This window comes from Phyllostomus hastatus, unplaced genomic scaffold, assembly GCF_019186645.2.
Source record: "Phyllostomus hastatus isolate PE091 unplaced genomic scaffold, TTU_PhHast_1.1 phas_contig_1, whole genome shotgun sequence".
NCBI classification, from domain to species: domain Eukaryota; kingdom Metazoa; phylum Chordata; class Mammalia; order Chiroptera; family Phyllostomidae; genus Phyllostomus; species Phyllostomus hastatus.
In genome coordinates this window covers 21,994,501-22,019,882 of record NW_025333498.1, presented here as the reverse complement: position 1 = coordinate 22,019,882, position 25,382 = coordinate 21,994,501, and the positions used below count along the sequence as shown (strand labels likewise).

Below are 25,382 nucleotides of genomic sequence, written 5' to 3'. Positions count from 1 at the left end.
GTTTCTACATGGTTAGATTCAGGAAAATACCATTGTTAAAGCATGTCATTTTCAGCAGCACTTTCAATGGACCCTTTCATGGTATCCTTCTGAAGAGTAACATCCACTAAAAGGCAGAAGTCAACAGGATTTGGTTCTGGTTGAGCGACTACAACATAAAATACTAGTTAATTGTTGAAAGTCACTTAGACAGTGAGCAGTTTCCAGCAGATGCCAGAGGCTCTGTCCTATTTGAGAACATGTTAAGCAACGTTTTGGATAAAGATGTCAAAGACAGGTTGATGAGATTGCCAAGTGATGACATTCAAACGCTGTAACTAATATGACACGTTTACATGAAATGCATGATGGGTAAGCAGTGAGTCAAAACCAACAGATTCATTATTACATGATAAATGTTAAGACAAAGAGAGTATTAAAACACAGTTCAGAATTAGGCTTGATAGCCCTTCAAATGAAAAAAATCAAAATCATGTTTAGTTTGAGTGTTAGGTCATGCTAAATTTGCCACCAAGGTACAGAGATATTTCAAAAGGCAATGAAAACTTGAGCTGATTTAGGAAAAATATAGTAAAATCACACAGTCTTACTAGTGTATTCCAGTCTGTTCCAACCACTTCTGGAGGCCTGTATGTAAATATAGGTGCTACATTTAAAAGGGACAATGTTGGTGGCAAGCGGAAAACTTGGAAAGAAAAGAGCTGTGATCCATCTCTTCCACTGAGAACATACTTTCTTCTAAGGAACTGCAGTTGTGTGGATGCAGGTAGATTTTTTACACTGGGACAAGTTACTCTAGCACTTTTACCTGCATGCTCCAAGTTAGTTCAGGCGCATCAGTCCTTTCAGCAGAACCTGCCTTAAACACTTAACCTTTCATGGCTCAGGTGTGCCAAAACAAACAAACAAAAATGGCCCAAATGGAAGAACAGTTCAAAGCTCCACAACAAATACAACTAAGTGACAAAGAGATAGCCAACCTATCAGATGCACAATTCAAAGCACTGGTGATCAGGATTCTCACAGAATTAGATGAAAAAAATGAAGGCTACACTAAGCGAAATGAAGGAAAATGCACAGGGAACCAATAGTGATGAGAAGGAAACTGGAACTCAGATCAACAGTGTGGACCAGAAGGAAGAAAGAAACATCCAACCAGAAAAGAATGAAGAAACAAGAATTTAAAAAATTGAGGAGAGGCTTAGGAACCTCCAGGACATCTGTAAACGTTCAAACATCCAAATCATAGGAGTACCAGAAGGAGAAGAGGAAGAGCAAGAAATCAAAAAGTTATTTGAACAAATAATGAAGGAGAACTTCCCCAATCTGGCAAAGGAAAGGGACTTCCAGGAAGTCCAGAGAGTCCCAAAGAAGTTGGACCCAATGAAGAACACACCAAGGCACCTCCTAATTGCATTAGCCAAGATTAAAGATAAGGAGAGAATCTTAAAAGCAGCAAGAGAGAAGGAGACAGTTACCTACAAAGAAGTTCCCATCAGACTGTCAGCTGATTTCTCAAAAGAGACCTTACAGGCAAGAAGGGGCTGGAAAGAAGTATTCCAAGTCATGAAAGGCAAAAACCTACATCCAAGATTACTCTATCCAGCAAAGCTTTCATTTAGAATGAAAGGGCAGAGAAAGTGCTTCTCAGATAAGGTCAAGTTAAAGGAGTTCATCATCATCAAGCCCTTATTATAGGAAATGTTAAAGAGACTTATCTAAGAAAAAGAAGATAAAAACTATGAACAGTAAAATGACAATAAGGTCACAACTATCAACAACTGAACCTTAAAAAAAAACCCAAAAAAAACAAACAAAAACAAACTAAGCAAACAACTAGAACAGAAACAGAACCACAGAAATGGAGATCACATTGAGTTATCAGCAGGGGACTGGGGGGAGAGGGGGGAAAGGTACAGAGAATAGGTCGCATAAATGGTAGGTAGAAGGTAGATAGGAGGAGGTTAAGAATAGTATAGGAAATGTAGAAGTCAAAGAACTTGTATGTATGACCCATGGACATGAACTAAAGCGGGAGTGGGAAGTGGGATGTGGGTGGAAGGGGCTGTGCAGGGCAGAGGGGAATAAAGGGGAAGGGGGAATGGGACAACTGTAATAGCATAATCAATAAAATATATTATTTTTTTAAAAGACAACATTAAACTGGAAAACAAGTCCATAAAGAGAATTCTGAGGTAAAATAACTTTTAGAGTAAATTACTTTCCTACTAACTTTTCTTAGAACTTTAATGTTAATGTTGCTTGTGATTTCCAAAAAACATGTATGTGTATATACAATACATGGATACCATGCACACTGTTTCTTAACTTACAGACTCAGGAAAACCACCACCTAGACCCATGTGGAAAAAGGCAACAAAAGCAGGTGCAGGCTTAATGTCAATAAAAGTGAACCAGGACTATGAGGGGGATATAGAACTATATTATGAGAAGGCTGCTAAAGTTCCATGTACTACTGTGCCTAAGCAAAGAGAAAAACACGCCTTACGAAGACAGGAGCACCTCAGTACTTGTCATTAGTTTGTTCTGGAACTCATGTTGAGTGCCGAAACTGATGAGCACTGACAATGAAGCATTTTCTCTCATGGAACGCCTCATGACTCACACAAGTTCTAGCAAATGCCATGCATCCTGAGCAGGCACCACAAGTCCTGAGCAAGTGCCAAGTGCTGAAACACTTTTCTCTTATCAAAATGTGACAAGTACAGGGTTTGACAAGTTCTGAAGCAGACAAGTACTGAGGCATGACTTATATGGTACAAACAACTCTCAGAAAAATGATAAAATGCATTAGTTCTATATTGTTGTAGTACCAAGAGCAAAACAATATTCGAAGGTGAGTCTTCAAATGTTTTAACATACTCTCCAGATGATTTTTATCCAGAGAGGCTGACAGTTCCTCTGCGGGCCAGAATTTGAGCCCCTAAGAGCCCAGAACAGGAGGGTCAGCTGGATGTTCAGAAGGAAAATGAGCTATCCCAATGAAAGCTTTTCAAGTTCATAGGGGTGATCATAGAAAAACAGTGAGCTGAAGGATGCACAGAGGCTGGGTAAATATTCGGCAGGAACATTAGGGATTCCTGCATAAACCAAGTAGGAGATTGGATGACTGGATTCTGAAGGTCACTTCCAACACTGCACATTCAGTGGACTAGACTGTAACCTTCAGAGTCTTGCCCACACCTGCATCTCAATGACAAACACCAGGCCAGGCACAGAGTGTGTTTCTCATAAAAAGAGGTGGACTGAATGAATAAACAAACAAGTGAGAAATAAATGAAAGGACTGCCTCGTTCCAAAGTCAAATGAGTATGGAATGAGCAATTTCATTCTTTGGGGATTTTGAAATATACTAATTATGGCTCATAGTCAAGACTACTTTCAAATATAAGGAAAAATGGTCTTATAATAATTTCACTCCTTGACCCTGAATTAAATCACACCAAAGGTTGTTGTGAGGGTCTCCTGGGAAGTATGTGAAAATGCACTGCAGATTGTAAATGACCATCAGAAGGAAGGGGTGATTATAGCAATAATAATCTGCCCTGACAGATTATGATAACTCAGAGAGCTGGAAACTAACCTTGAAAATGAACTGTGTTCTACAGCCACATCTCTGATAACAGTCCATTAGCCATGTACTTTATGTGTTTAATTGTCAAAGGAAACATGTATAACTTACTTTAAAACACCTTCAACAATGTAACCGCATTCTGATTGAGCTGGGATATTAAGCTGTTTACAATTAAGTTTAAGCTAATTTCTTTTCTTTTGAGATACCAAGTTCTTAACAAAGAATATACATTAACATGGACCTTAAAATTTAAAAATCCTTGAACTGGAAAGAGCTTTCATTCACTAGATTCAAAGACTATACTGTCAGGCACTCTCTTTGCATCCCTTTCCTAGAAGACTGAGGTTTCTTTCAAAACAGATCTGTCATTTCCCCACAGTGGCTGATCAAACCTGCCACTGAAAAACGCTCTGAACAGGCAACTTGTAGTACAAGCATGATTTCTTTCTGACAGGGACCAACTGCTGAAGGGTGAAGGAAACTCATTAAAAATCTCTTACTGTGATCTCACATTGTAAAAAACAAAAAAGAAAAACCCAAGAATGAAAAGCAAGGAAAAAAATGTGATGAAGGGTACACTGAGCCTGCAGACACACTCAGATGGTGCTTTTCTTTCTTACGCTTCTTCAGTAAACAACCAGAAGAGAGCAATTCTTCCTGGGAATAGAGCACGCACGGGCTCTTTCGGGAAATCAATAATTTCATTTTATGCTAATATTATGAAGCGTTAATAAAGGAGATCGGGATATTGTACTACAGGATAAACAATGCAAAATAAATAACCATATTGCTTACCTTAATCTTAAAACGAGGTTCACAGCACAAGAAGATTCTCTAAGGTTCTCACTAGCGTTGGGTAGGCCCTTTAAAAACAAAATAGCAAACAGTGTTATAAACTTGGGAAACAAACAAATAAAATCATGATATCCCTTGATTCATATATCCCTTTCTTCTGGAAATTTCAAAACTACATCTTTATATGTGCTAGTCTTACTTCCACATAACACCTCTGTGTGAAGGCTGGAGTGATGCTTCATCCCCATCGAAACTGTGAACACTAATATTTCATATAGGATGCCTCATCACAGGATGAGCCCTTTAAATAACAGGGGTAAGTTTCGGCAAGTCCAAAGGAGAAGGCTTAGCCATCTAATCGAGCACCTTGTGGCCAGAACCATAGGCTGTTTGTTCCCCACCGGACTTTGGTGATGCACAAAGATTTGTTAGGTCACCTTAAACCTCAGGATGCAGAGAAAGGTTGAACCCAGGAGATCAGGCCACTGTTCAGCTTTCCTGCCTTTCTCAGCTAGATCTTATTTCCTTGAATACAGATCCTCAGTCATGAATGCCTCTGCTACATAGCCTATCCGTACTGCTATGAATCACTGGACAGGAGTAGACCATCCTGTTTGAGGAGGAAAATAAGGAATTTCAGGTCAAGCCTTGGATCCGCCACTGATTAGCTATGTAACTCTGGGAAAGTCATTCTCTGAACCAGTTTTTCCATCTACAAAATGGGGATAATGCCTGCCTCAAAGGGCTGCTGGGAGACCAAAATAATAAAGTAAGGCATAAACTACAACATGTCATATGACACTAGTTATCCTAATCTCTTTTCCTATTTATTGTCTTTGCCTTCTGGCTAATTATTATTCCTAACTTGCCTTTCATCATTCAACTAATCCCTACAGTTTATCTCCAGGTGTTTACTGAGTTGCCTGATACAGTGTAAAGACCCAAATTGAACCTAGCCTCTGCTACTAACCAGTTGTGTGACCTTGGGTGAGCAGCAAGACCTCTGTAAATCTTTGCTTCCTCAGATTGTTTTATTTATAAAATAAGGGCCAAGGACTAGATATCTGACCTCAAACAGGCTTCCGCAACCATGAAATCAGACTCTGTCTCCTCAGTATACAGCTGTTTTATAAAACACAGACCATGTAGGACAGAAATGAATTTCAATGGAATAAGCAGATTTGGGGACAAAAAAACTTATGATTCCTAAGGTTAGTAAAGCTTGATAGTATAACCAGTGTAGAGCAGAGGGCGTGCCTGTTAATTATACAGCAAAACCAGAGTGGGTGCCTGCACTCCAGCCCTGCGTCCCTCCCTCACTCCTCCCTCTTCATCAGCACCCAGCACCGCTCACGGCACTCGTCGCCCATCACACATTTCATATAAACGCATTTCACAATCACTGAACTATTACTTTTACAGGGCAAGTTGTGGAGATCAGTTGGCCCATGAAATTCAATGATAAAAGAATTATGAAAACAGGTTGCAGAAATCCAACCAGGAGCAAAGAAGAAAAGTATCAATTAACTACAGTGTTCCGGGGTTGGAATCTAACAGAATGGTGAGTCACTTAGTTTCCTCTTCTTATTTCACGCAGTACCTGCAATTGCAGAAGCAGCCTGGTAACCAATTCTGTCCCTTGAACCCATCATTTAAAGGTTGGAGGCCCTGAAAATCATGGTCAATAGTGACAGTATTCTTTTCTCCATATCTATTTTAAAAAGAGAGTTCACAAGATCCTGATGTGGCAGCACTACCCAGAAATTGTCTACCTTTCTAAAGTGTGAGCTTTTCTAAGAAAAAAATCTGTTCATAAAGCATCTTAAACAGAAACGACTTGTGTAGAAACATACCTGAGAGTCCTTCACAGAAAGGGACTGTATCTGCTCGGGTATGTTGCTGGCATTCACCGCAACCTGTAGAGAGAGCCACCGTTACAGCACTCAGGGAAATCAAAATGAGACGTCAGGGTCAGTGTGAGTACATTATGTCCCAATTATCAGAGACAAAAATTTTAAATAATTTAAGTAATTTCAAAGCACTATTCCCCAAAGTTCTGTCCTTTCACTCTCTGCACTGGAATTACCTAGGACACATATTAAAAAGATTCCTGCACCCCACCCACGTGAATCCAGAATTTCATGAAGATGGGAGAGAACTGCATCTTTAGTAAGTATCCCAGCTGATCCTTATGCTGTCACAGAACCACTGAGTTAAAGAAAAAAGCATGGGAGATTTGACATTTTCAACCCTATAACTGAAAGATGTCCCAGGGCTGTTTTTTCTGATCCCATGATTTCATTGTTAGGAGGTTATGGGCCTCCTAACAATGAAAGGATATTAGGACTAATACAACCTGCCCTTTTCATGATTACCTTAAACAACTTATTCAGTGGATTTCAAAAATATAAAAGGGTAGCTGGGTTTTTCTAACATTTTCTTAAACAGAAATGCCAGAGTGATAGGTTATATTTTTCTCTCAAAGTTGGAAACCCAACACTAACGTGATAGCCAAAATATATTTGGCCTCAAACCCTACTTTTGTGAACTCTGCCCTGAACAAAAATCAAAGACAAAAAAACTCAAAGAGGAACACCAACGGGGAAAAAAATAAAAAGGAGTTCCCATTTCTAAACTTATTATCAATTATGAAATAACCAGAAGTCTTCAGAAATTCTTTGTACCAAGAGTTTTCTAAAGGTTAAGGTCATAAAATTCTTAGTCTCTGTGTTTCCTCAAAAATAACTATGTGAGTAATGAAGTAATAGGGGAGAGAGCATGTATGTCTGAAATTCACTTTGAAATGCATCACAAAATGAGGACAGAGTGATGGATGAATAGATATATGTGCATGTGATAAAGCATATATAGTAATGGTAGGGTCTAGGTGATAGGGATGTGGAGGCTCACTGTAACACATTTTTAATGCTCCCACATTAAAAATAATTTTCCTACTAAACTGTTGGGGGGAAATGACTACATTAGAAGAACAAACGACCTGTCTTCCTTAGCCAGCCAGAGGGCCTGAGCCTACACCAAATGACTTCTCGTAAAGCATCTTCCAGGACAAGTCCACAGTCTTACTTTAGGTTTGAGACCACGAAAAACACATCAGCATTTCCAGAGTATCCCACCTTTAGGCAAAGAACCACTGTAATCTGAAAAACCATAATGGCATTTATTAGGGGGGACAACTTCTCTTTCCCGTGAGAAGCCCCCTTATTCCTGGGCGATCATCAGGAAGGAGAGACCGTTAAGTGGACTGGGGCCAGAACCCCACACACTCCGTAACCTCACTCACTGTGTAGAGGTAACCTCACATGTAATGAAGGGATCAGCCTCAGGCTCTCACTGGTCCATAAGCAATATAGGCGACGCCTCTGAAAATGTGCGGAGACATACGGGAGTGTACAGGGGAAGGCTCCCTACACAAAACATCTTCCTCGACAACCAACTATAGTCCCCCACATCTCACCATTATAAGCTCCATTCTACCTGTTAGGGCATGTCTTTTGGGCACACATTTCCACATGTAAAAACTTACAAGAAAGCTAATACATAAACAGCTGCCTTTCATTGACAGTATAATATAAATTTGTCTACTGGAATTTTTGGCAGTTAAACAGTTTGCTTATAAGAAGAACATCTGAGAGAATGGTATTTTGATAGGAGGGGGAAGAAAAATAACAGATTAATATTGGACGCCACCCTGGAAATAGGCCTCCGGGACTGGGCGAAAGAGGAAAACCTCCTGGAACGGAGGGGAGAAAGGGACAACATCTGCCTTCTAGATTTTCATAGAGCTCTGTCTGATCTTCTTTTTCTGTTTTTAAAATTACTGTGGCTAAATGCAATCTGTTTTCCTAGAGTGGATCCTGGAAGAGAGAAAGGATGTCAGTGGGCAAACTAAGGACATACGAATGGAGACGGACAGTAGTGACAGGGGTGACAGTAACGCAGCACCGCCAGTTTCTCAGCTGGGACGACACGCCAGGGCTCCATCAGAAACCAGCGCGGTGGAGGAGCCTGCAGGTGGCGGGTGTGGAAAGTGCGTACCACACCTTTGCAACTTCTCCACAAATCCAAAATTATTCCAAAATAAGATTTTCAAAACTACAGAAGATTTCTGATCAAAATCTAAGCTTTATTACAAGTCAGAAAGTCAATCACCTGCATTAAGAACACCTGTTTTTTTTAATGTGTGATATCATAAAAGTGTTAAGTTAAAGCTGTCTCAGATTTCAAAGGCTAAGTAAAAAAATTTGGAGGGAGAAATCAAGTATTTCCCTCCATCTACAAATATATATATGTTTATATATTTATCTGTATATTTATATATATTTAATATATAAATTTATATTAAATTTTATATAAGTTGATATGAAATTTAAATTTATATATTTATTATATAAGTATACATTTATATATTTATATATAAACATATATATACACACACACACACAAATATGAGAGCTAATAGGCATTTGGAAAACGCCATGTCATGAAAAAGATTTTTAAGCTAAAGGCAGTTTTAATAACCAGGCATGGTACTCACTTGAGTAACATAAGCTTTCTCACTGTGACTAATCTCTAGTAACATTAACTCAACCTAAATCCACACCAAAAGTACTTCCTGCTCAGAATAAAATTTCAGAGCTAGGAAACAACATGTGCACAGTTATTGTGACCTAAACTCTAACAAAATTCTGCAATGTGCCCCTGTGTGCACATGTCACTGCTGCCTCATGTGTCCAAGTGTCCTTTTCTTATCAGGACACCAGTCAGATTTGACTTGGGCCCACCCTGAAGGTCCTATTTTATTATCATTATTTTTTTAGCACTTACAGCGGAAAGATCTTGTAAGGACATAGTGAGAAGACAGCTATCTGTGAGCCAAGCAGAGAGGCTTCAGAAGAAACCAAACCTACCGACAACTTGATCTTGAACTTACAGCCTCCACAACTGTGAGAAAATAAATTTCTGTTGTTGAGACCCTCCCCACCTCAATATACATACATATATATTACTCTTTCCTGTCTATACAGAAAATATTTTTGACAAAAAGATACTGTTAATATTCAAATAACACATTAGTTAGAACAACTTTTTTAAAGATTTTATTTATTTTTTAGAGAGGGGAAAAGAAGGAGAAAGAGAGGGTGAGAAACATCAGTGTGTGGTTGCCTCTCACGTGCCCCAAACTGGGAACCTGGCCTGCAACCCAGGCATGTGCCCTGACTGGGAATTGAACCAGCAACCCTTTGGTTCACGGGCCCATGCTCAAACCACTGAGATACATCAGCCAGGGCAGTTAGAGCAATTTTGACAAGTACTTCATAAGATATTGCCACCATAAAATGAACAAATACCCAGTCTGAACTAGTAAGGGAGGACTCAGTGGGTATTATCCAATGTAGATCCCCTGTTGTGAGTCAGTAATGAATGCTTTTTGGGTCTATGGTACTACTTGAATCATGTTTTATTCTGTTTCTAAGCAGAACCAAGAATTTGAGTTAGAAACACTCTTTGGACTAGACGAAAACCTTGACTCTCCACTATAGATAAAGTAGGGAAGTGGGCAAAAAGAGGGCAGAGTGTGTGGGGCCTGGTTAGTATCACTCTGAGTGTCCAGCGTATCTGTGCAGTCGACACGTCCTGCTGCAGGGCTCCTCACCATCGTTCCTAGCTCATGGGTACCTCCGTGACCAAAGCTCATATTTCATGGATAGAATGGAAAGATAAATGGATAAGATAGAAGGAAACAGGATCTGAAAGGGGGTTACTCATGGGAGGCAGGCAGACTGAAAAGTCTCTGGAAAAGGCCTTTCTGTGCGGCACGAGGACAAAGAGAAGACAGAGGGAAGGGACAGTGATGGGGGAAGGAATGGCCTGTGGCTCTGATGCTGTCTCCCCAGAAGGTCTGGCTGGCTATTGCCACTTAAAGCGGAATAGGATTTACTCCATTTAATCAAAAGAAAATGTCTGCTAATTCAAAAAAAAAGTTAAGATGGATTCATTTATAACCCAAACTCTTGTTTCCTTAATGAAAATTTGTCAAGGTACACATTAATGACTAGGTCTGCAAAATATTTGGAGCCACTTAAATAAGCTTGAATTTCCTCTAGGAGAAATAGCAAGTCTTTTGAACTACAGTCATCATTAGGCATTAGGATTACTAAGCTGATGGAGGAAGTAAAGTTAATGAAAAGATGACAAGGTCTCAAAGGGAAGCTGGTAAAAGAGTGTCCCTTGCCTACTTAGTCACCCAGGAGATTTAAAAATCAAGACCAAGAGAGTCAACCTAGAGCTGCTAACCATTTTATTATCTTGCTTTATTGAAAACTGTAAACCTACAAGAAAGTTTTCCAGTATGCCTACTATGTTTTCTACATGACAGTGACACCAGGAGGTAAGACAGTGTCACCGCTCCTCTGCACTGAGGCCTCCACCAAGTGCTTTATGTAGCTGCTTCCATGAATCCTAACGGCAACTTCAGAAGCACTGCGATCATCCCCATCCGACGCAGGAGGAAACTGAGGCTGAGAGAGTGATGTCACCTGCCCTGATGTATACAGGTCAAAAGTAACTCAGACAGAATTGGGACCTGCAAAATCAGTGTCCATTTTCTTTTTTTCTACTACTGCATGAGAACAGTATTTTGAAGTCTCTTCCTCAAATGATCCAACTCTGACACTGCGGGGGTGGTGAGGAATGAAGTGGCAAAAAAAAACTTAAAAATCAATTAACAACTACCACTCACCTCTGAATTTTCTTCTTTTACTCTTCGTGACTGTAAAATAATTAGGTGTCCATTAATATATACACACGCAAGAATACAAAATAAAATTTACACGGGCAAGCTAATCATCATCAGTGCCATTCACCTTTTCTTGAGAAAAAGCTGCTTTCCCTTCTTCACTTTTTTCGTCCATCTCGTCGTCGCTCCACTCCCAGTCACCGTCTTCGGTTTTATGAAGGTGACCACTTGACCCAGGAACTCTTCTCACCTGAAGAGGAAAAAAATAAAACCCAGTTCTTCACCAGCCAAATGTGAACAGTGCTCCCTAGTGTTGCTACTTGGGTTACACAGCACATGTCCACCCTGAAAATAACAAGTGGTTATGGATCTGGGATCACTAGCAGTTAACACCCAGATACTCAACACCACCTCCAACTCCCACACTCATCCTCTTTCCAAAGATGCTGTGCTCTGGAAGTGCTTGGCTGTATGCATGCAGAACCAAATATTTTGGAAGAATATCACATGCACCAGCCATTAAGGATCAAGTTCATCTTTAGCTTTTGCTTCAGTTAACATGTTATTAATTACTACACATAAAAGGTCACATGGTAAGCTTCAAAAGTGCCTGAGGAAAGGCATTCAAGCAACAGGCTGCTGACTGAGAGAAGGCAGGGAGTAAGGCCGTTTAATGAAGCATACTAGACAAGAGGTATCGGCAATCTAAACCTAAGTCAGAGGAGCAAATACTCTTCCTGTTGTTACTCTTTTTCTGAACCTGACATCATGCTTGTTTTCCCAGGATTCGAATCAGAGCAAAACAAAGCAGCATCAAACTATTCTTAACACGCCTTGTAGCACACCCTGAGACTCGTGAGACTGCTAGGGCACAGCAAGATAACCAACAACCATAACAGACCATTTAAGGAGATTATAATCCATCTTCTGCAATTATTTCAAAAAAAATTTTAAGCTAGGGTAGAGATGTCATCCATGGGGCATGCTTTCCAAACACCTTTGTGGTTGAAAAAGCAAAATTTTTAAAAGGATAGGGTGTCTGACAAAGATGAACTTCTGACCAAAGTCATTCGCCTTAAAAAAAACAACTGAGACATAATTAAACAAAGCAATGTAACAGATGAGCATGAGGTAACGGCGAGTGACCTACTGATTCAGAGAAACTTCAAGGGGAAAGGGCCCTCGGAGACTAGCTAGTCCAACCCCTTCATTTTACAGATAAAAAAGCAAAGGCCCAGAAACTGACCCAAGACCACAGCTACAAAAGCAAAATTCAGGCAAGAAAGAAAGCTTTCAGACTTCCATTCAAATGCGAGAGTCTTCTTATGCCACTGAATGACGGCTGTGACAAAGAAGTTTACAAATGTCCTGTGAAGATTCTGAAAGACTATGATTGTGAAGAAGGGCTACTTTTCATAAAAGAAACTACTGAGTTATATTGCAGGAGCATCGTTAATCCTGAGGGAAACACCACAGAAGTTCCACGGAAAGTAAGCATTTACACACTCGTGTCCGACCGATGGGAGGACACACCAGTGCAAGCCCAGGGTTTGGGCCTGAGTTAAGGCCCCACCATGTGGCGCCTGTGACGGTGAGCCTGACCACGTACGTGTCTTGAAGACGTGAGCCCCAACATGGAAAGTTAAAAAGGCAAGTAAAGAAGTTCTTACTCATAACTGCACACAGTTACACTCAATTTAAAGAGAAAAAAAGAATAAAGAGCTTTTTCTTCACTTGAAAAAAATTGTTTTAATTCTCCTTCGAAACACTTAGCACTTAGTTAAAACCCCTTCTGTGCTTGGCATAAGTTTTTTTTCCCCACTTGCATTTTGAGTCACTGAAAAGACCTAACGATTGTGATTTTAATGGTGCTTATAGAGGCTGGCAAAGTATGGTAGAAAAAAATGCTGAAATGCACTTCAGTCTTTTCAGAACAGATTGTTCATTTTAAAGCTAGAAAGAAATGGATAGGAGAAAATAATTTTCTCTTGACATACAATAAAATTAATTATTTTCTTAACACTAATCACGATAGCAGCATAGAGGAAAACCTGTTAATGACTACATCTAAAAGAAAGAATTTAAAGCCACATTTATTACAAAACAAATTAAACCGTGAGAAAGCAAGTAAAATTGTTTTAGAAACAGAATGAAACTACTTTTACTGAAATTGTTCATGCAACCATGGCTGATGAATTAGTGTTCACATACTCATATACGAGATTATACTACGGAAATCTCCCTCTTTCTGAAAATACACAAAGATACTGCAGCCTAACACTGTAAAGTTTAGTTTACATTCCTCTTCCTCTCTGTGTGTAAGACCTGGCAGTTTCATTTCTACAAGCAGTGTCCAACTGCAGACAATAAAAGGACCATATTCTATAGCCGTGTTACTTTAGAACCCTGGCCGTCTCCCTCCTGGTTTTATTTGCTTGAAGAGAGAAAGATAAAGCAAAATGTCTAGGACTATACGCTCAAACATTGAAAAACAAAGGTATAATGGACTTTTAAGTAATAAATATTGGCTGACAAATATACGTAGAAATTAAGACAAAGAACATTCAAAAATCTATTAGCATAAAATATTGGTATGACAATAGCAAGAAGAAGAATGCATATTTGTTAAGAATGTCCTCTCAGTTTACTGGAAGGGAAAAAACTTGCTGCACAACTTGACCTACAGGCTTAATTGTGTATTTAGGTGGCATTGACCTCCACGGAAGAGGCCAGAAAGCAATTTCACAAAGTTACATCCTCGAAGAGCATTTGTTCAGAGGAAGGAAACAGAGCCCCAGCAACTCAGTTTCAGGGAGTTTAACAAGCAGGCTTCTTGTTTAGGAGCTGAAGAATATTCTACAGAATAAAAACCTCAAAACAAGAGGTGTAAATGCTGCTATTCTTCCCAATCCCTACAATGAAGAGAATGGAGGTTTTCATTCTCAGAACGCTGCATTTTTGCTCTTTATTCTAATAAATGATTTGCTCACTTAATAAAGCCAAGAGGTGGTAGAATGAATTTTTTTCTCTGCTGCAGATTTAAAAATATAATCCAGTGATTCCCAGAGAAATGAGCTCAACGTCAGTGGCAGCTAGAGACATTCAAAAACCCACAAACTCCTCTGGTCACAGCTGGCAACAGTGAGGCTGGAGAAGTTTTACAGGCAGTGACATTTATTCCCAAGGCTGGACGTACACTACAACTGAGCAGTTCTATTTATGTCTAAAAAAAGTAATATTTTCTTCTATTTCTTGAAACAGCCTCTTTACGAAAAACTACTAAAAAAAAATGAACCAAAGTTCTGATTCTCATAAAAACAGAAGTCAGGCCTGGACAGATAGAGGAACATGGGGTTGGCTGGCTGGTGGCCACAGGGTTAGATGTCACGGGCAGAGCTAGGGTACAGCAGCCAGAGTGGGGGAATGGGAGCGACTAGGCAAACAGTCACCGGCAGGGTCCGACTAATGTTCCCAATGGTGCCCCTCTGAACAAGCTTTCTGTAAATATCAGGACTCAGGATCTCTATACCTTGGCTCTGGGTGCCCTCTGGCCCCTGGCCCCTGACTCCAGGTCAGGAAGAAGGATAGGAAGGAGAATATGAGACAGCCAGAGGATGAACTAAATATACTGGGTGTTAAGTGTTAGACATTGAAGTGTGTTTCTCCAATACACTCTAAACAAGGGACAAACGTGATTGCCTTGTTGTTTCTTTAAAGATGATACTGCTGGCTCCAGGAAGACAGAAAACAAAGGCATGCTGCCCAAAATTTATAGCATCCGTCCAATCATGTGTGCCCCCACCCCCAACTCCAAGGCACCCGCCAGCAGCTTCTACCGCCACAGTAAGTTCTCCCTGGAAGCGGGGATTTCAGACTCTCCTTGGAATGATGTCCCCATCACTGGGAACCCCACACCCCACTTCTCCACTGGTTGGAGAGACCGCATACCTGACTGCAGCCTGACCCCGAGTGACCCAGGACACCCACCCATCTCACATCTGCCCAACCAGGATGGACAGGACATGGCAGAAAACACCCAGTCACTTTCCTCTTGTCAGGCACTCTACCAACCAGAAGTATGAGACACGGCTCTAATCAAGGCTGTTCACAATGTACTTGAGGTACTGCCAAGCAAACAAAAAGGTTTCTAAATCATCAAAAATTTAAAAATGAAATTAGACCTGTGAGGCTTCAGCAGTAAACATTTCACTGCTCCCATGCCTTACACTCTGACGTTGTCCTATGACCACCACCTCTCTGACTCCTCTGCCCCACACCTACTGCCTGGCCTCACTGCGCTCTGAGGCTCTCGGTCCTCTCCCCTCTTCCATCAGCCCCTGCTGGCTTCACCCCCATCATATAAGGTCCGGAGCTCACAGCTGACGCTCCTGATGCTGTACTTATTAGTACCTCACGCCCCTGTGCCCTGGCCTGTCTAATCTACACCTGGGAGGAAGGCCACAGACTCAGTGGGGAACCCGTTCTGTATTTCTGAATGAGCAGAGAACAGCCTTCAGCCTGGGTGACCACTGGCCCCTCCTAGCTGGGACACTAACATTGCCACAACCCTGCCACCCCAAGGGTGGTCCTGGGACCGGCAGCAACAGCATCGTGGGCCCCACCCACCCCAGTCCCACTAAATCTGAATCTTCCCTTTAGCAAGATCCCCAGGTGACTCATATTCTCATGCAGGTGTGATACACACTGGGTTAAACAATATTTTCGCTCATTGGCACCCTATTCCTCCCCTCTACCCGCAATACCAGCCGTGGTCAATATAACCATAGTTAACCACATTCTGAGCACTTTAAATACACTGGCTTCCCTATGAGCTGACAATCATCTCGTTACCCCATTTTTTCAGAGGGAAAACTGAGATGTGGCTTACACCAGCTCACATTCATACTGGGAGAGACAGTGCTAGGCAGTGACCAGGAGTTTGACTGCAACCCTCCACTGCCAGCCTCTGCCCCTGTTACTCCCCAGAGAGCCCCAACTCCCCCAGCCCCGATCACTCCGAATGCCTTCACATGCCAGCCAGAGAGCACCAACTTCAACCCAACAACCCTCCTGTCCCTAATGAGCTTCTTCATGCTTCCCCTGCTCTTAGCATCATTCCCTTCTGTGTGTAAGGACACTGGATTCCTCTTCCTCACTTATCTACTCATTTATCCCTTCAGGACACTGACAGGTCGGCCCTGGGTCCTCCACACCCATTTTCCAAAATGTTCACTTTCTCTCTCTCATTCATTCCCCAGACTCCTCTGTGTCCACAATGCTACTGTGTAGACACAGCTGAATCCCATTCTTTCACTTCATGCTCTCTCCAAACCTGTGTTCATAACATTTCTCCTTCAACTTCTCCTCCTTCCCCATCTCTTGCTGTTCTCTATTCTGTCTTTACCTCACACCTGGCGGCTCTCAGGACACTGGGTGCCCGTAGCTCACTACGCACTATCTTCCTGAGTGAGCACACATTCTCCAAGCCGTCTCCTTGCTCACTGAGAGCTGACAACTTCAGAAACTTCATCTCTTAGTGTTCTCCAAATGTTCTTTTGGATATGAACAACCGACCCAATTCCAGCTGGCCATCTCTAACCCATTAGTTAAGGTCCACCCCCAGCCTCATTCTGCCACTTCCCCACTGTGGTCTATGCTAATCAACACCTCAGTGCTGGAGGTGCCTCGCACTGGCTCAGGAGAGCCCCCCTGTTGAAATTTCAGAAAGTTCACCAGATAGGCGACTTCATGTTTGGCGCTTAAAGTTGGCCAGAGCAGGAGTCTTAACACAACGAAAACGAGAACATGCTGTGCTCCCCACCCCCACCCAGGTGCCAGTTTTCATCAGCATGCCACCGATGATAAAACTCTTATAAAATCTGACAAACACATCTAACGTGGATTTAGCAATTATCCCAGGGAATAAGTACTTTACAGTGGCAAATATCTCAGTTTTATTGTACAAGCCTCTCAAATTTCACTTTTAAAAGTGACACACTAATTGATGTTTATGTACCAAACACACACCAACGTAAGTACTGGGGCAGGGGGAACAGTATTAACGTGACGCAGATGGATACATATGGCTTGGATAACATTTCTTACAAAAGCATCAGGAAGCAGCACAGTGCTATATATTTCCAATGAAAGTGAAAAGGGTGTCCTGTGAAAACCTGTTCGGATGATGCGGAAACCGGCTCCGGGGGATTGATGCACACACCACAAGTCAAGAGCCCAGGTAACACTGCCTCACGCAGTGTAAGAAAGAAAAACGACCAATGTATTTCTAAATAAAAATGCTCTGCATGTACACATTATTTAACATCATTATATGTGATTATACTAATGAATTATTATAAGTAGATATTTTATTTTATCTATGTTCCCAAGTGTTCACATGTTTACACTGACCAGGAAACTTTTTTCTAATCTTTAGGTTTGGGAAAGTATCACATTATTTTCAAATTTCCTTTATAACTGGAAATGCAAGATAAATGTTGCAAATGGGATTAAGGAGTTTATACCTGATAGTTTTTCTGCAAAATGGAAATATAGGTCCTTGTCAATTAAAGCATAAAATTAGGTTCTCAAACTTCCTGTAAATATTAATGATAATAGGCTGGTAATAAACATAAATGTCACTGAAGAATTATTTATTTTGCCTATAACGATTTGGAATCTTAATTATTTGATAGGGTATTTGGGAAAAGTAAAATGTAAATGATGGAGAAGTGTGGTCTGTTTGACATTCCCATTTGTGCCCTGTGATTCCAGAGGAACGGAAGTACAAAAATGCACTGTCTCTACTGAGCATGTCGCTAGACACACACGGCTGTCGAGCCGAAACTGTCTGCAAGCAGATTCAGTGGATAGTGACTAAACAGGGCACATGGTTCCTATAAATCATTCTAATCACAAAGCACTTAAAATAAAATTGCATTTTGGGTTTTAAAAAAACCCTCCGGGAGGAAAAACCCTCGTGTCATCTTGGCAAAGGGTACAGTCATATAAAGTCCTTAACACGACACCTGGCACCTAATAAACACTCAAGGCATGACAGGCGGTCTCACCATAACACATTCCATCTTTCCCACAACCCAAACCTATCAAATGCCATACTCATTCGGCAAATTTTACTTCCTCAGCTTCCATCGGCTAGGTCACATCCCCATCAGGGTTGAGATCTCCTGTCTCTCCTCTCCACGCAAACTGCCGATCACCTTCTGACCTCTCCTCTCTTGCCTCCTTTCTGCTTTACACTGCTGCTCGTCCCACTTTAGCACGTTCTCAAGACAACCACAACGAGTTCACTGCTGCCTAAAGAGTGCATCCAGAATCCTTAGTATTCAAGTCTCTCTGCACCCAACCTCCAAATTACCTTTTCAAGACGTATTTCCCACCGTATTCTCTTAAATACCCCACAATCCAGTTGAGTGTAAATGACATACTTTCAAGACTCTACCTTTTTACATATGTATTACACACACCCCTTGGCCTGATCTTCCCTTCCACATTCTCTACTTTTCTCTTCTAATCGAGAAGGCTTTTGCCATTCTCTCAATTGGTATTTTGTCTGCACCTTTTTACATCATTCTACGCTTTATTACAGTTAACGAATGATATACCAATCTGTAAATTCCTTCAGGGTGGAAAGCTGGCCTTAGTCTTTTAAAAAAATCAAGCGCGTACTTATTCATTAAGTCAACAAAGTTTTACTTAATACCTATATGACAACTTCTAGAGAAAAGGCAAATAAAATGAAAGCCTACACCTTGGAATAGGTCACGATCCAGAGAGGCGAACAGACATTTACACTAATGATTTCAGGGAAATGTGAAGGCTACAAGAAAGATGAGACTGCTGTGAGACTGCAGAACACCTGTGCACCTGCGCAGATCAGCATGGAGGCTGGTTGCTGGTAGATGGGAGGAGCTCACCAGGAAGACAAATCGGATAAATTATTCCACCCTGAGAAAAGGTAAGATCATCCCAAATTCTGCTGACTCATGGAACTGGCGGGGTCATCAGGTACAGAGGCCTGGTGGGTGGGTTCAGGAAATAACTGAGAATAAGGCTGGAAAAGCTGTGTGAAGAGCCCGGACTATAAGACTGGCAAACTCTAAGGACTAGAGAAGGAGGCAGAGAATGGGAAGTGGGCCAGTGAGCACGTGGTGGATCTGGAGACAGCCGGTCCCTCCCACTCCCCGAGGCAGGCCCAGCCTTCCCTGACTGCCGCCACAGGAAGGCGGACTCAGTGCTGCCAGATCCCTGACGCTTCCAGTGAAGTGGATAATGTGGACTTCTATGTGATTGCTCTTGATTTTTAAAAAATGTTAACAAGCATGTCAAGTTAAAAAAAATTCCTCCTGCACAGCCTAAAAACTGATGCATCCACGGGATAAACTTGTCTGTGAGTTCATACCCTCTGCTGAACACAAAGTCAGAGGGCTCCGAATTCAGACAATGGAAAAACACTGAAAGGGAATGATCGTATTTGGATTCCTGAGCCAAACACACATTGGGGCTTGAGGGTGACAGAGGCCAGAAAGAACACAGTACTGTCCAATTTTCTCGTTGCTACTGGCACATCACGAGTCTCCCCAAACTGAGTGGCTTACAGCAGCAACCGCTCACAGAGGCCCCAGGGCAGCCAGACCAGTGGCTTCCTCCGTGGCCCAGGGCTCCAACCCCCATGTGCCAGCTCCACTCTGACAGCGAGTGTGCAGCCTGAGTCAGGACAAACCCTCCCAAAGTCCTGACACTCCAGCACAGTGAGAGACAACAGAAGGACTGTTGTTCTAAGATGTTGTCAGTGAGGGCTTGAAGGAAAGTGAGGAAAGTGTCATCGGAAGGCAGAGGACAGGAGGAGCTGCGGTGCAATGACAGTTTGGCAACGCTGTTACGGACAGGAAAGTGAGAAACGGAAACGCGCATGAGGAACACCATGATGCAACTAAAAAGGTTTTCAGGCAGAATACTTACAGTGATACCTGGATTCTGCCTGCTGCCTAAGATAAAATGTGAGCAGAGAGAGAAGAGCTAAAGAACACACTGTTAGGTATAAAACTGTTTCTTATTCCCAGACTCCCCAGATGTCACCCAATTCTTAAATCAAGAAACGGCTTCAGAGCAAGGATCAAATCCGGGCCTGACTGTCTGACACTGTGCTAAGACTTCAGAACAATCGAAGGCACTGTCTCCCAGACACTTTCAAATGGACCCAAGGCCTTCTAAGGATCTTAAGAGCATACCTAGCAGAAAGTAGACATTAAACAATAAAGCTTCTAAGAATCCTAAGGGTGTTGTCCCTCTGCCGTCTCACAAGGGGCCTACGGTAGGCTAAGCATCTAGGGGTCACAGCTCGTCTAATGGTGTAAACCCAACAAGATTCACAGAAAACCCACAATTTTAAAAAAAAGATATTTGTACTATAAAATGATTGCCAGGTTAGACTAAAAAGAAACAGAGAATACAAGGTTAAAAGAGCCCTCGGATCCCCAAACTTCCATGGGCAGGAAGGGATATGAAAAGGCTAGTCAGCTACAAATGCTCGCTCTTTCTCGTGAAAAAAGATGACTTAAAGAGCAGGACCAAGAGCTCAGAGAGACAGCCACAGAGAAGAGTGCAACAGGAACTGGCGATAGGACCTGGCAGGAAAGCAGAACTGCCATGGACCCGAGTTTCCCACCTTGTGGCAGGCCTTTAAGGCAGTGGTCTCCAACCATTTTGGTACCGGGAACTGGTTTAGTGGAGAACAGAGGGGCACACAGAGGGACAAAGGTTCTCCCCGCTTCGGTGACCTTCACCCATTGTGGGCCAGAGGCAGGGTGACAGGAGGTGGAACTCAGGTGAGGATAGGGGTCAGGGTCCCCTGCTTTAAGGTATCTGTCCCCTCCTGCTGGGCTTTGGGTGGGTATTGGGCAGATACTTAAGAAGAGCACTGAAGGAGCTATTCTTAAGGAACTAGTTCTAAGGAGTCTCGATTGTACCCAGGCCTGACTTAGAGGGCAGGTCCCTGTGTCTGAGCCTGAGCCTGAAGCCACAATGGGATGAGACTTCCGGAGGGTCCTGGAAGTGCAAGGGTATAGTTTGCTCATGGGAGAGGTATGAATTGTTGAGGCCAGATGGTAGACCACAGCAGAGTGTTTTTCCCAAAGATGCCCATAACAATATCTCCCATCCCACGTGTTCTTCCAAAAGCTTCATTATTACTTCACTATCAAAAGATGGAGAGTCCAGTGCCCTCTCCACAAATCTTGTGACTCACTTCGTACCAACACAACTAAGCAACGCAGCTACCAGGGCCAGGTCAGAAGAGGTGATGCAGCTCCCACCTTGCTCACTGAATGCTCACAACTGGTGCCTTCAGCCACCACGTGAGCAGTCTGACTGCCCGGAGGCCCCCGTGCTGTCGGGCAGCCCACATGAGGACAGCCCCACGCGGAGAAGGCCTGACGGACTGCAGCTGCCGGAGACCAGAACCCTGGCCCACAGGAACTTAATAAAATGGCTATTGTCTTAAGCTGTTAAATGTAGGTTTATTTGTTACACAGCAACAGATAATCAAAGTAAAAGCAGTCATAAAGTGACTTACTGAATTTCATTTTCATTTCTGTATACTTAGTCATTCTTTCAAAACCAGTAGGTCAGAGCTGATACCCCTCACCATGAGAGTCACAGACTCTACCACACTCGTTTCTTGGTCAGTGTTTTCTGTAGGTGTGCCGGGCCTCCAAACACTCAGATTTTAATTTATCCTTATAATTTTTTTCCATCTGACCATGTTATTTCTCATTAAAATACCAAGAAGAAAAAAACTCCATTTCTAATAATCACAGATAAGTGGCTACAGCTAAATCTTAGACCTTTTTGCCCGTGATTCATATTAACATTTTTTGACCTCTTAGAATTAATTCAATGCTTATCTAGTTCTACTAAAATCTGGCATTTCCTTTCTTTAGAATGTAAAAGCATAGAATAAAGGAATGAGAATATTAAAATGTCCTGTAGGCAATTAGAAAAAATTTAGAGAAACAAAGACTTTTATAATTCCATAATAACAATTCAAAACACTGCGCTAGTTCAGCAAAGGACACAGTTGTAGCAACGTCCTTATAATATTTTAACATTTTCTCATGTGAAAAGAATCAAATTTGATAAATGTTGCTCTTCAGATAATGATAATGGAATTTTGTAACTTTGAAAACCCAACATCAAAGGGCAATGTCTTAAAAAAGAATGTTCTGGAAGCTAGGAGGAAGCTATTCCAAAGCAGCAGCACAAAACACAGAAAAGCAATTAAACTCCTTATTCCATTTTAGTCCTATCAAACCTCCAATATGGCATCTCCCCAAGTTAGGGTGACAATGAACAATGACAACAGTTAGGAGCCAGGAAAGCAGCATCCAATTTTGTTGCTATTGTCTCTGAGAACTAAAGCTCCTGCTGGAATGGGTGCCAAGCTGATCTGTAACGTTAGCTAATAAAGAAAACAATGGAACGCTCTGTCCTGGTTAGACAAATAACACTAACGAGAAAACACACTTCATGTAAAACCAGAAGGGGAAAAAAAGAGAAAATAAATGTTTGGCACTGAAGCAGAGTCAAAGCTGCTCTGGATACAGCAATAAGTTGAAAAGTTAACTTAATTGTAGAAAAAGGAGGGGCGGGAAAGAGAAAAAAGAGCACACAACCAGCTGACTACAACTCCAGGCAGGCAGCAGAACCAACCACTGGAAGCAGAATTCCAACAAGCAACAGGGAAACACACTGCCATGGTCAGTTTTAGGTGTCAGCCCAGCTGTGCTAGATAACAGGCCACAGTTATCCAACCAGACAGGGGTCTGGGGTGTGTTGGGAAGGCATTTAGTAGATATGATTAAAGCTCATTACTGACTTTAAACATGGGCAATTATCCTTGATCATTTTGGTGTACCTGATTCAATAGTTGAAAGGCCTTAGCAGCTGAGTTGAAGTTTCTCTAGAGAAGAAATTCCACCTGCGCACAAGAGCTTCAGCCATGCCCTTGAGGGCTAACCGGCCCTTCCGGGAGGCCTGCATTAGAGATTTCAGCCCTGCCTAGTCTGCCCCCAGATTCACATAAGCCAATGCCTCTCCTGTGGGATCGTTTCTCTGCTTGTGGCCTGACGGACACAGATGCCAAATCCAGAGACTTCACCACTGGTACCGAAAAAACAGAAGGCAAGTTGGCAAGCAGAAAAGCAATACCAGTAACAGCATCCACTCACTGGTCTTTGGTAATGGAACATGCTGATGTCCCCAAATGAAATACAAAGAGAGTTGAACAGAAAGGACAATAAAACAAAAATCCTGAGGTGATATAAAGTACCATAACTTAATACAAACTGTAGTCTTACTTTGTAGAAACACCCAACATGAAGACTAGGGGTTACTGGTTCAACATCATTTTGTGAATTCTGAATCATATAATCAACACCAACACCATGGAAAAGGTTCTGGCAAGAACTAAATCTGCGCAGGGAACGACCCATGGAGGACACCCAAATGCATTGCATTTTGTGCAATGGAAACTGCACCTAGATTCTAACACTGTTACACTGTAATACAGGAACTACCTGGAGTATTATAATTTCTCCAAGATATCTGACTTTTAAAATACATTTATACAATTTATTTTCTATTTTTAAACATTTTAGAATAACTTTTAGATGTCAATACTAAGGAGTTCTTTCATGAAAACTAGCAGCCCTAACGACACATTTTAGCTATTTCTCAGCATGCCAGCAGAAGGTCCTCTCAAAAAGCAGGTCCCCACACACAGGATTTCTGGCATGCTCTCCATTACCAAGGACCAAGTCTTCTTACCTCAAAACACATAATATGCTTCTTCACTATAAAAAAGAAACTATAGAAAGCAGCCAGGAGCAGAGCCTCATGGGTTATCAGGGCGTGAGGCTTAAATGGAGGCACATTTATCCTTTCTGATGTAAAATCAATATGATATCCACATTCTGGAATAGTATGCAGCCAATAACAGGTATCAAACATCATCAAAATGGAAAAAGCTGGTAGAGGAACAGGGCATTTGCCACTATTTAACGTAAAAAAAAGGGAGGGACACATATGTTATTTCTACATGCAGCCGTATATGCACAGGCCACTTCTGGAAGAACTTACAGGACTTGGCAATGGCGTCTCAGCTGAGTGGGGGCCTTCTTTCTCACTATACTGTGTACCTTAGGGAACCCCAATAAGTAGCACCCCTCTCCCCTCCCTCATGCTGAACTAACTTAGAAGTAAGACCAATAAGCATAGAGGGGTCAAAATGTCACCCTCATTCCTTATAAAGGTGATATTTGAGAACGTGACCTTAAATGCTGAGCCAGTAACCTTTCCGGATGAACTGACCCTTGCAGTTAGACAAGACTTACCTACCCGGTTCCCAGCAAGCATGACCGGCACATTCCTCCCTCACCAGGCAGGGCCGTAGTGACTGGGAGCACCTGTCTCTCTGAGCAGGCTGGCAAAGGGGAGAAAGGGCGGGGAAGGGGCTGGGCTACTCCTGCGGGATTTCTCAGTCCAGACTCACCAATCAGATAAGTCACTGGGTGGAGAGAGCCCAAGAACACTTTGCAAAAGGAACACTGGCAGTGGGGAAAAACATTCCCTCTGCCTCTTCACCTCCTGTATCTTTTTGTATCATTTGAATTTTTATCATAATTGTGTATAATGCTGTCAAAACCCAAATATTTGACAAGTAAAGACATACTTACTTCTTTTAAAAAACTCAGACAACATGGTAGTATATAAAACAGAAAGCAAAGTAACCACTTCCTACTTCGAAAAAATGTTTAAAGATTGTGCCTTCCCCAGAGAGGAAGGACTGATGGAAAGATCAGTTGTCGAACAAATTTTCAAGAAATGCAAATGTGAAAAAACTTCCGAGACTTTGATGTCACGATGGACTCAAAACAAGAATATTAACTAATGTTCATCAGCTTTTATTTCAATAAATATAACAATTTAGGATTCCTGACATTTTTAATATTTGATGTTTATACAATGAATTCTGGAATGAGCTCACTATAATAAACTATTGGTCCAGCCCACGAATATCATCAAATTTTTTAACACATCGGAAGGGCAAGGGTAAGAGCTGGTGGTTAGTAATGCTAGGCCTTTATGTTTCTCTTAGCCAGGTAGATGAGTTTGTGTTCTTCTAAACTATGTCTACAGACAAAAACAACAATGGAT

General features: G+C 41.8%; 1 protein-coding gene across 1 annotated transcript in view; it reads right to left on the bottom strand.

Moving 5' to 3' along the window:
• Positions 1-25,382, bottom strand: part of STK39 (serine/threonine kinase 39) — a 277,365-nt gene that overhangs the window by 109,617 nt on the left and 142,366 nt on the right. The window contains exons 11-14 of the mRNA XM_045830811.1: positions 11,275-11,397; positions 11,151-11,180; positions 6,244-6,306; positions 4,391-4,458 (exon numbers count right to left, since the gene is read on the bottom strand). Coding sequence (XP_045686767.1) covers positions 4,391-4,458; positions 6,244-6,306; positions 11,151-11,180; positions 11,275-11,397 — 284 coding nt within the window. The remainder of the gene's footprint in view (positions 1-4,390; positions 4,459-6,243; positions 6,307-11,150; positions 11,181-11,274; positions 11,398-25,382) is intronic.